The following is a 17,375-nucleotide window of genomic DNA, read 5'->3' as shown; positions in this document are numbered from 1 at the left end:
ACTAATAAGTACGAATTATTTGGCTCGTTGCAGGGAAAAGCCTTTCGTCAGCTATCGCTGATGATGTTAATCCAAATGCAGAATATAATTCTGACCACGTGACCTTCTTCTCTTGTTCCTTTTTTCCACTGATGTAATAGTAGCGCAGGAGTGTAGTTCTCTTCGAATTGATTGCTCGCATGTCTCGTGGTAGAATAACATTAAAGCGTGAAAGCACGCGGCTTTTATAGAAAAAGACGATGCAACGCGCAGACCAATTACAGAAAAGTTGGATAACGTAGCTGTCGATGCATATGATTGGACTAATAGAAATGGTGGGAGAACGCGTGCTAGAAGAACGAAAGCGCCCTGCAAGGAGTTCGCTGCGCTCCTTTGTTACACCGTAACTAAGATGTTTCTTTGTCGCTATATCTCGGCACGCGTCGATACGTCTCGAAACGTCCAGATGATTCTCACTCATTCGCTTGCGTAGGATTACGCAACAAAGGGCAAATGTAAAGCGATAAATGTTTTCCCCATAACCACTCCTATCTAAAAGAAATAAAGTTTAAACTGTTAGTCGTTGGGCATACGTTAAACCGTTAAGATATTTATTAAGCAATTACATATTTAATCCAGTTCAATAGAGATGAATATTCGAAAATATCTATCATTGTAAATGCTTGGTTTACGTAAAATGTTATTTCTTCATCCTTCCAAAATTTAATGGCTTTCTCTACTAATTCTTCGAACGATAAGCCAGAAAACTGTTTTAAATAATTTCTTATATTGTCGTCGCTTATTCCATTAAAGAATTGTTCGCATAATAATTCGTTTTTGTTACTCGCAGAACTGCTCTTATTAAATAATTTCAATAAATTCTTAGCATATTTATCTATCTTTTCATTTTCATATTGATTTCTACACTTGAGACGTTTTACATGCAAATCAACATCCGAGGGTGAAAAATAATGATGGTACTTTAGTATTTTATCTTCGTATGTAAGTTCAGTTAAGCTTAAAGTAGGGTTGTTTTCTCTGAAATCTCTGTGAACGTCATTATCTATCATTTGTTCGAAGAATTCAAGCATCAACTGGTCTGGTACCTCGATCATATCTGCTGTGTACTCAAATTTATTTAACCAAACGTGAAACTCGCCTGCCGTTGCTAAATTGTAAGTATTAATCATTGAAAGTGCTTGATCCATATAAGGAAGTATTTCTTTTGTTCTTTCAAATTTAATTGCCTTTCTAACAGTTTCATCGAATGATTTGTCCAGAGATATTGTTAAATGGGTTCTTAAATCTTCCCTGCGGATTCCAATTAGGAACTGTTTACACAATCTAGTTTCCTTGTCTTTTTTAAAGCCGCACTTATCATGTAGTTTCTCTAAATTAATGGAATATTTCTCTATGGTTTCCTGTTCATACTGACTTCGATCTTTAAAACGTCTCCTATAGAAGATAATTTCAGTTGTAGCACAGTAATAACGGACGTAATGATTTATTATTTTTTCGTATGAAAGTTCTGACGAATTTGTATCAGAGATTCTTTTCATGATACGTTTATGGATATTCTCTTGCACCATGTTTTCAAAGAATTCAATGATTTTATTGTCTGGTACCTTGATCATTTCTGCCACATACTCAAATTTATTTAACCACGTATGAAACGTTCTTAAATACTTCTTTTTTTTCAAGATAGGCATAAATGAAAGAGCCAAATTTACATAGTAAGATATTTGATTAACGTCTTGTGATGTATTATTGTTACACATTATTTAGAAAAAAGGGAAAACTTCTAATTACTTATTGTTGAATAATAGTTGAACGTTTGAAAATTCTTTGTTCGGACTTTTTGTTTATGCTATTATCACCAACATCAGTACACTTTTATAATGTAATCTTGAAAGATCTCGAAAGTTTAGAAACACGTATACGTTTTATATTTTCTATTATTTCTTTTATATTTGAAATGTAGATAAACGATCTAAGTTTCTTAATGTAAATATTGAAATATTTTGAACAAAACTATAAAATTAGCAAGAATAATCGTACAAAAGTTTAACTATTATCTTAAAGTTTTAACGTATTCTAAACGACTGACTCACTAATTCAATCTATTTGCTTTTAGATAGAAGTAGAGAAGGAGAATTTATTTAGCGTCCTACATAAGTCTTCTGTAGAAATAATAATAATAAACAAGCAAGGAGAAGAATCAAATTTTCGTAGACTCTATTACAAGTTTTAACGTTAAGCAGAATCAACAGTTACTGTATTTGCCAAAATTCCTCCGGCGATTGGATTAAGCTTAATTATTGCCTCTTTCTCCACTATCGTCGTTATAATATCGCCTCTGCGATCCACCACCGTCGATATAATATCTGTAAGATGTATTCGCTTGACAGATAAATTCTTTGTCCTTCTAATACTCCCTCTCGCTCGTTGTCTCGAAATATTCTCGTATGCGTCCAGCGAAGGAATAGACTGAATGTCTTTTGTAATGGGCCCTGCAGGGTGCACTCACTCGAAGGTCGAGTGGTGGGGGTTATGGACGCTAGTTACTAGTAACTCTCTATCGATTAGTGCGCGCACAGTAACTATCGATTTTTAGTTACTATCGATTTTTGTTATGATCGATTTCAATCGTACATACAAGTTTTAACGTTAAGCAGAATCAACAGTTACATTATTGTTCGGTGAAATTAGGGCATTTGACCGATTTGTATTGCGCGCGGAATAAGTTAGATAGCGACGGCGTTGAGACATTAGATTGGTTAAAATCACATCCTAAATAGGAGCGGTCACGATTGCCTCAGTTGTGGTGTGAGGGCGCGCGGGGGCATTAGAGATACATGTAGGACCGCCTTAGCACGCCAGGTACATGCGAGTGCGTCTTGAGATAGTTGGGAGGGGGTATGCGTGCGTTGGGCCTTGGTCTCGAGGGCGCACGCGGTAGTCCAGATCTGGATAGCGAGGAGAAAGTGTTTCTTTCTGAAAATAGAGAGTGAAGCCATATTGGCCTTATCTAACAAGGGGACCTTACACTGGGACCCCCACAGATCTTAACGAGCTTTGGTATATTAGTAGTATACTTTTAGGGTGTTATCGTGGTAAAGGGTTTTTTCAAAATGCGCAGTCGTTTTTGAGAAAAAAGGTTTTAAAGTTTTGACTTTTGTTGTATATATGTTTATATTATTTTTATTTCGACCGTGTATCAAGTGACGTTATGTGATGTTAAAAAATTTATTATTTCTAATTTTTTTGTAATAAATAATTTTCTCTTTCCTGTATATATTTAAAAATTAAGAAATATGAAAAAAAAATTAAAAACAGTTAGAAAAAAAATTAATAAAAAAAACTTCCCCCACGAAGGATCGAACACCGACTAACCGCGCGAGAAGCGAGAACGCTACTATTGACGCTATCGCGTCACTTTATACACGGTCGAAATTAAAATAATATAAACATATATACAACAAAAGTCAAAACTTCAAAACCTTTTTTCTCAAAAACTACTGCGCATTTTGAAAAAACCTTTACCACGATAACACCCTAAAAGTATATTACTGTTATACCAAAGCACATTAAGATCTGTGGGGGTCCCAGTGTAAGGTCCCCTTGCAAGTGAGAGCTGTGGTGTTCTTTTTGGTGCGCTTCCAAGTTACCAACGTGTGAGTTTAAGGGTTGTGCAGAGACACAACCATTCGAGGGTTGTAGCTGCAAAGCTACAACCATTCCTTTTACAGAGAGTAGCAGTGTTTTTTTGCAGTGCTTGCCACTCTGCCAACGTAGGATAGTATTGCAGCGGTTCAGGCTACACCCAGGTTGAAGTTGTTAGTGTCGAGTACAACGCGTATTTGTAGGACTGGTCACGTGTTTAGGTAGATTGTGGTATCTTGAATAATTGCGACGGAAACAAAGGTAAGAGAGATCTCTAGCGTAAGGAAGAAAGAGGTCCTTCGCGATGAAATTAGTGCTCGTGTTCTTTCTTTAACTTGTCCGCAGGATACTACTTACTGTATCATTTGTTTAAATAAAGTCACCGCTTGCCCCGGCTTTTCTCCCAACTTCGAGAGAACTTTTATGCCTCGGCAAGTGTTCTATACCGCGTAAAATTGTGTTGATTGATTTATCTATCCTTTCCTATCTCACTCATTCGTACGTTGAATTAATCGAACTCACGACAATAATTTTAAATTGCTTAAGTCATATATTCTACAAACAAATATAACCTCAATAACCTCAAAAATAACTTAAAGAAAATAACTTAAAAACAAAATAGTAATAATTAATATTATTATTATTAATAATTTTTCTTGCTACTTTTTAATGTTTTTTGTTTATTTTTTAATTAATGTTATTATTATTATTATTATTATCATTATTAATTTTCTTTTTACATAGAATATAGTTGATAAAGAAACCTGTTCCCCCCACCTTGCTTGATGATCGATTACATTCGCTAATGTAAACCAATTATTTTTCTTTTATTGTTATATTTTTATTCATTTATTTATTTATTTAATTTTATAAATATATATACCATGACCAGGCAAAAAGGGGAAAGATTGGAAGTATGAGAAGATAAGTTACTAATTGTTATTATTTATTTATTTAACCAAAAAAGAAAGGAAACATATTTTCAATCGATCGATATATTATATATATATATAAGGAAGAATAAAAGAAAAAAAATATCAAAATATTAGGTCGAGTCATAAGTAACTTCCGACACAGCTATGTAGAATCTATTATTCGAATTTATCTGCTATGAGTTACCAATACAACGAGTTATTGATTTCATTAGCTATACGAGGTTTCCGTTAGTCTTTCGTCAATAACTTTGTATGATACACGTTAAAATAAACTGCTTCTCTTTATCCTCTGAAATGGACAGTCAAAAAGTACATATTCGTCTTGTGATGCTTTGGGAATTTAAACAAGGCAATAGTGCTAAAACGACAGACGAAAAAATATGCAGAGTGTATGGTGAAGGATTGATAACTGATCGGGCAGTTAGAAATTGGTTCGTAAAATTCCGTTCTGGAGATATGACTTTAAAAGACAAACCGAAGTCGGGACGTCCTTCCAACTTCAACGACAACCTTTTAAAGGCAGTATTGGAGCAAAATCCACGTCAATTGACAAGATATATAGTAGAAAGGTTGAATACATCGCAATCAACCGTTATCTGCTACCTGGAGATATTAGAGAATCGTCAATTGCAGAAATGTCATCCTTCTGCTCGACAACGCGAGACCACATAAAACAAAGGTGACTCAAGAACAAATTCTTGAGCTTGGATGATCTGTTTCACCACATCCTCCTTACTCCCCAGATCTTGCCCAGAAAGACTACAACCTTTTCTGTTCCTTAGAAAATTTTTTGAATAGAAAATCTTTCAATTCTGAAGAGCAAATTACGCAGGCTGTCGAAAACTTCTTCCAGTCCAAACCAGTCACATTTTACAAGAAAAAATTTATAAACTGCCAAGAAGATAGGAGAAGGTTATAGATAACGGTGGTAAATACGGAATAAATTAATGTAATTTTTTTATTTAATGAGAGCGAAATAAATATCTGATAAAGGAACGGAAGTTACTTATGACTCGACATAATATTTTCTTCAGAAAATATAATGGCTTTTTCCACCATGTCTTCGAACGATAAACCAACAAACTGTTTTAAATAATTTCTGACATTATCGTCGCGGATTCCTTTAAAGAATTGTTCGCATAATATTTCGTTTTGGTCACTAGTATGACTGCACTTATTTGATAATTTCATTAAATTTATGGCATATTCTTTTATCGTTTAATTTTCATATTGATTTCGACACATAAAACGTTTAAAATCTAAATTTACTTCGGAGGAATGAAAATAAAGGAGAAAATAGCTTACTGTTTGTTCATATGAAAGTTCGGAGAAGTTGACACCAAGCCAACTCTGCCTGACATTGTTTTGGACATTTTGTTTAACCATTTTATTAAAGAATTCCAGCATCAACTTTTCTGGTACTTTAATCATATCTTCTATGTACTCAAATTTATTTAATTAAACGTGAAACTAACGTTCCATTTTTTGATTGTAAGTGTAAATCATTGAAAGTGCTTATTTCCTAGAATGAAGTATTTTGTTTCTCCTTTCAAATTCAATTGCCTTTGGCACCACTTCATCGATTAGCGTCCAAGGATTTTCTAATAAATATCTTTTTAATTTATAGTTTCGGATTCCATATTTAAATTGTTCGCAGAAAATTATATCGTCGCGTTTATATTTGCCCATATTAAGTATTTCTTTTAAATTAATGATGTATTCTTCTAACGTTTCGTCGTCGTACTGAATTCGACTTTTAAAACGATCTCTGTGCAATTGATTCTCGTTATTATCAGAAAAGAAATTAAAGTAGTTCTTTAATATATCATTGTATGAAAGATTAGAAAAGTTTATATTATCGTATTTATTTTTGACAAGCGTATGGACATCATCGTTCACCATTGTAACGAAGAATTTACCCATTTTATCACTTGGTATCTCGATCTTTTTTGCTACATACTCAAATCTATTAAACCACACATAAAATTTTTCTGCATTGTTTGTATTGTAAATATTAATAAGTGTAAGTGCTTTATTTACATATAAATGTATTTTATTTTCTTCTGAATATGTAATTGCTTTTTCTATCATCTTTCCGAACGATAATTCAGGGAAATGTTTTAAATAATGTCTTATACTATCGTCGCAGATTCCTTTAAGGAATTGTTCACATAATATTTCGTTTCGGTTATTTGCAATACTGCACTTATTTAATAATTTCAATAAATGTTTAGCGTATTTATCTATCGTTTCATTTTCATATTGATTTCGACACTTAAAACGTTTTAAGTGTAAATCAACTTCGTGGGGAAGAAAATAACAAAGATATTTATTAACTGTCTCCTCGTATGGAAGTTCAGAGAAGTTGACAGTAAGGAATTTCTGCCTGACATTTGTATGGACATTTTGATCAACCATTTTATTAAAGAATTCAACCATTTCCTCATCTGGTACGTTGATTATATCTGCTACATACTCGAATTTATTTAGCCACATATAAAATTCATCTCTATTATTTGGATTGTAAATATTAATGATTGTAATTGCCTCGTTTACGTAAGAAAGTATTTTATTATCCTCTACAATTGCAATAGCTTTGTCTACCATGTCTTCGAACGATATGCCAAGAAACTGTTTTATATAATTTCTTACATTATCTTCGCGGATTCCTTTAAAGAATTGTTCGCATAATATTTCCTTTTTGTTACTCACAGAAATGCACTTATTTGATATTTTTGTTAAATTTATAGCATATTCTTTTATCGTTTCATTTTCATATTGATTTCGACACTTAAAACGTTTAAGATCTAAATCGTTTTCGGAGGGAAGAAAATAACGGAGAAAATGGCTTACTGTTTGTTCATATGAAAGTCCGGAGAAGTTGACATTAAGCCAACTCTGCTTGACATTGTTTTGGACATTTTGTTTAACCATTTTATTAAAGAATTCCAGCATCAACTTTTCTGGTACTTTAATCATGTCTGCAACATACTCAAATTTATTTAACCAAACGTGAAAATCATCTCCCGTTTCTTGATTGTAAATATGAATCATTGAAAGTGCTTGATCCATATAAGAAAGTATTTCATTATTCTTTTCAAATTCAATTGTCTTTGCCACCATTTCATCGATTACAGAGCAAGGATTTTCTATTAAATATTTTTTTAATTTATTGTTTCGGATTCCACACTGGAATTGTTTGCAAAATTTTGAATCATGTATTTTTTTATAATTGCACATATTTAATATTTCTTTCAAATTAATGATGTATTCTTCTAACGTTTCGTCGTAGTACTGAATTCGACTTTTAAAACGATCTCTGTGCAATTGAATCTCGTTATTATTAGAAAAAAAATTAAAGTAGTTCTTTAATATATCATTGTATGAAAGATTAGAAAAGTTTATATTATCGTATTTATTTTTGACAAGCGTATGGACATCATCGTTCACCATTGTAACGAAGAATTTACCCATTTTATCACTTGGTATCTCGATCTTTTTTGCTACATACTCAAATCTATTAAACCACACATAAAATTTTTCTGCATTGTTTGTATTGTAAATATTAATAAATGTAAGTGCTTTATTTACATAAAAATGTATTTTATTTTCTTCTGAATATGTAATTGCTTTTTCTATCATCTTTCCGAACGATAAGCAAGGAAAATGTTTTATATAATTTCTTATATTATCGTCGCGGATTCCAATTAAGAATTGTTCGCATAAAATTTCATTTCGGTCACTAGTATGACTGCACTTATTTGATAATTTCATTAAATTTATTGCATATTCTTTTATCGTTTCATTTTCATATTGATTTCGACACTTAAAACGTTTAAGATATAAATTGTCTTCGGAGGGAAGAAAATAACGGAGAAAATGGCTTACTGTTTGTTCATATGAAAGTCCGGAGAAGTTGACATTAAGCCAACTCTGCTTGACATTGTTTTGGACATTTTGTTTAACCATTTTATTAAAGAATGCCAGCATCAACTTTTCTGGTACTATAATCGTGTCTGCAACATACTCAAATTTATTTAACCAAACGTGAAACTCGTCTTCCGTTTCCATGTTGTAAGTATGAATCATTGAAAGTGCTTGATCCATATAAGAAAGTATTTCATTATTCTTTTCAAATTCAATTGTCTCTGCCACCATTTCATCGATTACAGAGCAAGGATTTTCTATTAAATATTTTTTTAATTTATCATTTCGGATTCCATATTGGAATTGTTTGCAAAATTTTGAATCATGTCTTTCTATATAATTGCACATATTTAATATTTCTTTTAAATTAATGATGTATTCTTCTAACGTTTCGTCGTCGTACTGTATTCGACTTTTAAAACGATCTCTGTGCAATTGATTCTCGTTATTATCAGAAAAAAAATTAAAGTAGTTCTTTAATGTATCTTTTTGTGAAAGTTTAAGAAAGTCTATAATAGGGTATTTATTTTTGACAAGCGTATGGACATCATCGTGCACCATTGTAACGAAGAATTTACCCATTTTATCACTTGGTATCTCGATCTTTTTTGCTACATATTCAAATCTATTAAACCACACATAAAATTTTTCTGCATTGTTTGTATTGTAAATATTAATAAGTGTAAGTGCTTTACTAACATATAAATGTATTTTATTTTCTTTTGAATATGTAATTGCTTTTTCTGTCATTTCTTGGAACGATAAGCCAACAAAATGTTTTATATAATTTCTTATATTATCGTCGCGGATTCCAATTAAGAATTGTTCGCATAAAATTTCATTTCGGTCACTAGTATGACTGCACTTATTTGATAATTTCATTAAATTTATTGCATATTCTTTTATCGTTTCATTTTCATATTGATTTCGACACTTAATACGTTTAAGATCTAAATCTATTTTGTTGGAATGAAAATAACGGAGAAAATAGCTTATTATTTGTTCATATGAAAGTTCGGAGAAGTTGACAGTAGGAAAATTCTGCTTGACTCTCGTATGAACATCTTGGTCAACCATTTTATTAAAGAATGCCAGCATCAAATTTTCTGGTACTTTAATCGTGTCTGTAACATACTCAAATTTATTTAACCAAACGTGAAACTCGTCTTCCGTTTCCATGTTGTAAATATGAATCATTGAAAGTGCTTGATCCATATAAGAAAGTATTTCATTATTCTTTTCAAATTCAATTGTCTTTGCCACCATTTCATCGATTACAGAGCAAGGATTTTCTATTAAATATTTTTTTAATTTATCATTTCGGATTCCATATTGGAATTGTTTGCAAAATTTTGAATCATGTCTTTTTATATAATTGCACATATTTAATATTTCTTTTAAATTAATGATGTATTCTTCTAACGTTTCGTCGTCGTACTGAATTCGACTTTTAAAACGATCTCTGTGCAATTGATTCTCGTTATTATCAGAAAAGAAATTAAAGTAGTTCTTTAATGTATCTTTTTGCGAAAGTTTAAGAAAGTCTATAATAGGGTATTTATTTTTGACAAGCGTATGGACATCATCGTGCACCATTGTAACGAAGAATTTACCCATTTTATCACTTGGTATCTCGATCTTTTTTGCTACATATTCAAATCTATTAAACCACACATAAAATTTTTCTGCATTGTTTGTATTGTAAATATTAATAAGTGTAAGTGCTTTATTTACATAAGAATGTATTTTATTTTCTTTTGAATATGTAATTGCTTTTTCTGTCATTTCTTGGAACGATAAGCCAACAAAATGTTTTATATAATTTCTTATATTATCGTCGCGGATTCCAATTAAGAATTGTTCGCATAAAATTTCATTTCGGTCACTAGTATGACTGCACTTATTTGATAATTTCATTAAATTTATTGCATATTCTTTTATCGTTTCATTTTCATATTGATTTCGACACTTAATACGTTTAAGATCTAAATCTACTTTGTTGGAATGAAAATAACGGTGAAAATAGCTTACTATTTGTTCATATGAAAGTTCGGAGAAGTTGACAGTAGGAAAATTCTGCATGACTGTCCTATGAACATCTTGGTCAACCATTTTATTAAAGAATGCCAGCATCAAATTTTCTGGTACTTTAATCGTGTCTGCAACATACTCAAATTTATTTAACCAAAAGTGAAACTCATCTTCCGTTTCCATGTTGTAAATATGAATCATTGAAAGTGCTTGATCCATATAAGAAAGTATTTCATTATTCTTTTCAAATTCAATTGTCTTTGCCACCAATTTATCGATTACAGAGCAAGGATTTGCTATTAAATATTTTTTTAATTTATTGTTTCGGATTCCACACTGGAATTGTTTGCAAAATTTTGAATCATGTCTTTTTATATAATTGCACATATTTAATATTTCTTTTAAATTAATGATGTATTCTTCTAACGTTTCGTCGTCGTACTGAATTCGACTTTTAAAACGATCTCTGTGCAATTGATTCTCGTTATTATCAGAAAAGAAATTAAAGTAGTTCTTTAACATATCATTGTATGAAATATTAGAAAAGTTTATATTATCGTATTTATTTTTGACAAGCGTATGGACATCATCGTTCACCATTGTAACGAAGAATTTACCCATTTTATCACTTGGTATCTCGATCTTTTTTGCTACATACTCAAATCTATTAAACCACACATAAAATGTTTCTGCATTGTTTGTATTGTAAATATTAATAAGTGTAAGTGCTTCATTTACATAAGAATGTATTTCATTTTCCTCGGAATATGTAATTGCTTTTTCTATCATCTTTTCGAACGATAAGCCAGGAAAATGTTTTATATAATTTCTCATATTATCGTCTTGGATTCCAATTAAGAATTGTTCGCATAAAATATCATTTTGGTCAATAGTATAACTGCACTTATTTGATAATTTCATTAAATTTATTGCATATTCTTTTATCGTTTCATTTACATATTGATTTCGACACTTAAAACGTTCAAGATCTAAATCTACTTCGTTGGAATGAAAATAACGGAAAAAATAGCTTACTGTTGGTTCATATGAAAGTTCGTAGAAGTTGACAGTAGGAAAATTCTGCTTGACTCTCGTATGGACATCTTGGTCAACCATTTTATTAAAGAATTCAACAATTTCCTCATCTGGTACGTTGATTATATCTGCTACATACTCGAATTTATTTAGCCACATATAAAATTCATCTCTATTATTTGAATTGTAAATATTAATAAATGTAAGTGCTTTTTTTACGTAAGAATGTATTTTATTTTCTTTTGAATATGTAATTGCTTTTTCTGTCATTTCTTCGAACGATAAACAAAAAAACTGTTGTAAATAATTTCTTATATGATCGTCGCGAATTCCATTAAAGAATTGTTCGCATAAAATTTCATTGTTTTTATTCGCAGAACTGCACTTATTAAACAATTTCAATAAATTCTTAGCATATTTATCTATTGTTTCATTTTCATATTGATTTCGACTCTTGAAACGTTTAAAATGTAAATCAACATCCAAGGGTGAAAAATAATTAAGGTAGTTTTGTATTGTGTCTTCGTATGTAAGGTTAAGTAAGCTTAAAATAGGGTAGCTTTGCCTAACATCAGCATGAAGGTCATTACGCAACATTTTTTGGAACAATTCCAGCATCATCTTGTCAGGTACCTCGATTACATCTGCTATGTACTCAAATTTATTTAACCAAACGTGAAACTCACCTTCTGTTTCTGAATTGTAAGTGTTAATCATTGAAAGTGCTAGATTTAGAAAATAAGTAATATCTTTTTCGTCTTCTTTTTCCAATGCAATTGCCTTTTCTACAATTTCAGCGTATGTTGTGTTCGGAGATATCCTTAATTGTATTTTTATATCTTCCCTGCGGATTCCATTTCGAAATTGTTTGCATAATCTATATTCCATGTATTTTTTAAAGAAGCACTTATTGTGTAGGTTGCGTAAATTAATAGAATATTTCTCTGTTGTTTCGTTTTCATACTGATTTCTAGCATTAAAACGTCTCCTATTAAAACAAATTTCATTATAACAATAGCCAACAGTTACGTAATAGTTTATTATTTTTTCGTATGAAAGTTCTGACAAATTTGTATCAGAGATATTTTGCATGACACGTTTATAGGTATTCTCTTCTACCATGTTTTCAAAGAATTCAATCATTTTATTGTTTGGTACCTTGATCATTTCTGCCACATACTCAAATTTATTTAACCACGTATGAAATGTTATTGGATTCGTATTTTTATCAAAATTAGGCATTAATGTAAGAGCAATATTTACGTAGTGAGATATTTGATTAACTTCCTGTGATGAATCCTCGTTGCTCATTATTTGGAAAAAAGGGAAAACTTCTTATTTCTTATTGCTTATGATAGATGAACGTTTGAAAATTCTTTGTTCGGTCTTTCTGTTTATACTACTACCACCAACTTCAGTACACTTTTCTTAGAGTAATTTTGAAAGAACTCGAAAGTTTAGAAAAACGTATACGTTTTACATTTTCTATTGCTTCTTTTATATTTGAAATGTAGGTAAACGATCTAAGTTTCGTAGCGTATATTTGAAATATTTTGAACAAAACTATAGAGGTAACAAGAATAAACATACAAAAGTTCAACTAATATCTAAACGGATTACCGTATTCTTAACGACTGACACTATTTAAATTTATTTGATTTCTAGGTAGAAATTGCGAAGGAGAATTTATCTAATGTCCTACATTAGTCTTTTGTAGAAATAATAACAATAATATTACAAGCAATGAGAGAAAGAAAATTTTCGTAGAATATTACAAATTTAAATTATAAGCAGAATCAATAGTTAGATTATACTTCTGACAGTGTTATGATTTTATATATAAAAAATAATCTATTGATATTGATATATTGATATTCTCATAATATTTTGATTATTATAAATTAATTAATAATAAATGTATCGCTGAGAAGTTGAGCAAGGTAAAAAGAAATCAGAACGTTATATTCTGATCTTGTTGAACGTATAGTTCTTTCTTTGGGACTACTTAAGAAACTATAAAATATATGACATAACCTTAAAAATGCATAGTTTATCAAGATATTTAAGAAATTGTTTTTAATGATTACTTTGATCGAAAATGTTTAAAGTCTCCTATGTATTAAAAAGACATATATAATTTGCTATTAATGAATCTCAAATATTTTGTTATATATTAAATATTGACCTGGTAAGCTTTGAATTTTTACACTTAAATGTGCTAATTATGGCGTCCTCATGCATAACTCATAATCAATCCCTACATGAATGTTTGATTTTTCTATTTTTGTCAACATTTCGAAAGGATATCTGACGAACAGAAAAAAGGAATTCTGATAATGTTTATGGAAGTTTAGTTTTAAGTAAGAGAATTTCTTTGCACGCAAAAAGTAATATATTTTGATAAATAAAATACAAAACAATATTAATACAATAAGACAAGTACGCTGTTTGAGTATTAGACGCTAACTGCCTTCTTAAGTGATTTTTTTTTTTATTTCGTTAACCTCTACACTTAATAAATTATAGTTATTCGACTATTTACATTATTTGGCTGATGACCTAATTTAGCTTGCATTCAATACTGACACACTTTATGTCTCTCACATACTGACGATTTGTCATACTTGTCAATACACACGTATATAAATGTCATATAATTGTGTACCTGTTTAGTACAAAATTTAAATAAATAACAATATCGTCTTAAAAAACAATAATAACTTTATTTTTTCATTTAATTCTTAAAAAATATTTAGCGTTTTTTTCTCAAAAACGACTGCGCATTTTGAAAAAACTCCTTACCACGATAACACCCTAAAAGTATACTACTAATGTACCAAAGCTCGTTAAGATCTGTGGGGGTCCAAGTGTAAGGTCCCCTTGTAAGTGCTAAAGCAAGACTAGCTTTAAAAAACCTGACTTATTTAAATACATACTATTACATGTTTATATATGAGTAACAATATTATTTAATATAATATAATAAATGAAAATACATTAACAAAATTGGAAAATTACTATACCTTAAGATCGCTTAATAAACCCTGATTTGTAAGATTTAAAATTAATTATACAATCTTTCACTAAAATACTGTTTAACACTGTTTATAGAATATAAGACTTTAAGCAATTTTAAATTAATTTCGTGAGTTCGGTTAATTCAACGTATGAATGAGTGATATAGGAAAGGATAGATAAATCAATCAACACAATTTTACAATTTAGACAATGCCAATATGGCGCCACTTTCTTTTCCCAAAAAACGAGCCCTTTTTTTTAGCTATCCCGATCTGGACTACCCGCGTGCCCCTTCGAGACCAAAGCAACACGCACTCATCCCACCACGTGTACCTTAAAAGTGTTAAGGCGCTCTCACATATATCTCTAATGCCCTTGCGCTCCCTCACAACTCCACTAAGGCAATAGTGACCAATCGTTTTTAGGGTGTAATACGAACCAATCTAATGTCTCAACGCCGTCGCTACCTAACCTATTCTGCGCGCAATACTAACCGGTGAAAAGCCATAACATCGCCGAACAAACACATTCTTTGGTTTTTAATCACTTTTTAGAAAACATATGTTTTTTGTTTTACTCTTTTAAATAAATTATTAAGAAATAGTTTCTTAATATATAATTTATTTATTCGAAAGTCGTGCATGAGTTCTACTAAATGAACATTTTAAATAATGGTAGAATATGTAAATGATAATTTAATGTACGATCACGATACATCATTGCAATGAAGATGAAGATATATTTGTAATTACGAATCAGGTATCGAATCATACGAATCAAATTAAAATATTTTTTACTTCTGCTGACCGACTGCTATCTGAGTAGTGAAACTTAAGGGGTTATATCCACTTGTGATTTTCAAAAAAAATTTTTTTTTTTTTTTCATTTTTTGAATGTAAATATATTCAAGAATATTCTCTGAAAATTTCAAATCGATCCGACAATTAGTTTCGGAGATATGAGCGTATTAGTAAGAACGTCTCCGAGCGTTCGAAAGTAGGCGGAGCACGAGCCGGAGTAGCAGCTGTTTCTGGTAGCCGCTATACTTTTGATCTCGACTTATATTGTGTTTGGGACCCTAAGATAATAATACAAAAGGTCTAGTTTATACGTGAAACCTATGTTGAGGAATTTTAAGTTAAAAATATGTGAACTCATCAGTTAAAAGTGATCTTCCACGTGGACAAGTTGTGTTTTTGCTCAGTTTGTGTATTTCTCAGTGTGTATAGTTTAATTAATTAAAGTAAAAAATGCCTCGTAAAATTAGCAGAGAAACTCGTAGAACTTCCAGTGAACAGTTGTCTCGAAGAAATAAACGGAAGAACGTTTTTAATCCGAAAACCGTGGAATATGATGATAGCAGTTTGATTATGAGGCCTTACCACCTGATGTTGCAACAGCTATTTTTCCAATTTATGAAGATCTAAGTAACAAAAAATTATTGGAACGATGCGTTGGTGGTTTTACCAAGAACAATAATGAAAGTTATAATCAGCTGATATGGAAAATAACTCCAAAAATTATTCCAGCTGGCTCTAAAATTGTGGAAATAGCTGCAAACATTGCAGCCGGGGTCTTTAATGAAGGTAAAACATCTCTTCTTTATTATATGAGTGCTATGGGATTATCACTTGGACCCAATGCTCATTCCTTCGTGAGTAAAGAGGACGCAGAGCGCATCTCAATTTCGGACGCAAGAGCGCAAGGGTCGACGCGCGAGGGGAGAATGGCTCGTAGACAACAACAACTAAACATTTTAGAGGCAAACGACGAAGCAGAGGGTTCCTCTTATGGTGCTGGAATAGATGACACGATGTAAGTTGAAAAAAAAAATTTTTAATTTAGTGTAAATCATTCCCGAAACTTTAAACGCGTTTATCTCGAAACCGTGTTTTCAGAGTCGGTGAGGAAAATTTCCCCGAAACCGCTAAACCGATCGGTTTGAAATTTTCACACGACTTACTCAGATATATTTTTCAGGTAATGATCGAAGGAATAAGGTTTTGGACAATAATTTCGATTTTTTAAGCCACTTTGAAGTGAAAAATTTTCATGAAAAACTGAATTTTTTTTTTGAACAGCCGCCATTTTGTCAAAAATCAAAATTTTGACTAGACCTTCGATCATTATCTGTATTTATTTATTACAAAACTAAATATTTTTGGTTTTTGGTTTTCAGATAATTTGGACCAGAGATATCTTGTACACCGCCAAGCACTTTTTTTGGGAGGTCTCTCCGCAGATCATCTACAGGAGCTAGGGGATCCAATATTTTTTTAAATAAACCGCTGATTGTTAAAGTACATTAAATTCTGTTTAAGTACATTTTTTCCATTAATGTATAAGATTAAATGCCTCTTTGGAAAAAATTCACAAAAAAACGCGTTTTTTCTGCCTCGCAAGTGGATATAACCCCTTAAATAACACGATTCAAAATATGCCAATATCAGAAATTTCTAATAAGCTTAAAAATTAATGACATCGTCGAATGGATAATATTTGCTTTATTTTTTCTAACGTATGGATTTAAAATACACAATGAACTGTTTATTGTGCTCAATAGTAAATATATTATTAATTCTACCAAGGGCAAATGTAAAGCGATAAATGTTTTCCCCATAACCACTCCTATGTAAAAGAAATAAAGTTTAAACTGTTAGTCGTTAAGCATACGTTAAACCGTTAAGATATTAATTAAGCAATTACATATTTAATCCAGTTAACATTACAGTTTTTGAAAATAATTTTTAATGTTCGCTACGACACAAAGATCGGTTTCTTCTATAT

At 31.0% G+C, this 17,375-nt stretch overlaps 1 protein-coding gene and 2 long non-coding RNA genes across 4 annotated transcripts; all 3 read left to right on the top strand.

The window, feature by feature from the left end:
• Positions 1 to 3,588: 3,588 nt before the first annotated feature.
• LOC122513493 lies at positions 3,589 to 4,097 on the top strand. Of its 2 annotated transcripts, none has more exons than XR_006302767.1 (2): positions 3,589 to 3,653; positions 3,752 to 4,097. It is a non-coding gene; the product is annotated as an uncharacterized LOC122513493 (long non-coding RNA). The 2 variants fall into 2 exon arrangements; XR_006302766.1 differs by having other exon boundaries at positions 3,597 to 3,653; positions 3,729 to 4,097.
• Positions 4,098 to 4,871: 774 nt separating this feature from the next.
• LOC122513180 (histone-lysine N-methyltransferase SETMAR-like) lies at positions 4,872 to 5,249 on the top strand. The gene has a single exon (XM_043629447.1). It carries the CDS (start codon positions 4,872 to 4,874, stop codon positions 5,247 to 5,249), a length of 378 nt encoding a protein of 125 aa, XP_043485382.1.
• Positions 5,250 to 15,329: 10,080 nt separating this feature from the next.
• Positions 15,330 to 17,009, top strand: LOC122513232. The gene is made up of 2 exons (XR_006302698.1): positions 15,330 to 16,403; positions 16,768 to 17,009. It is a non-coding gene; the product is annotated as an uncharacterized LOC122513232 (long non-coding RNA).
• Positions 17,010 to 17,375: the final 366 nt, after the last annotated feature.

This window comes from Polistes fuscatus, unplaced genomic scaffold (assembly GCF_010416935.1).
Source record: "Polistes fuscatus isolate 324 unplaced genomic scaffold, CU_Pfus_HIC Scaffold12, whole genome shotgun sequence".
NCBI classification, from domain to species: Eukaryota; Metazoa; Arthropoda; class Insecta; order Hymenoptera; family Vespidae; genus Polistes; species Polistes fuscatus.
Note: the sequence above shows the minus strand (reverse complement) of the source record. Positions and strands in the feature narration are given on the sequence as shown.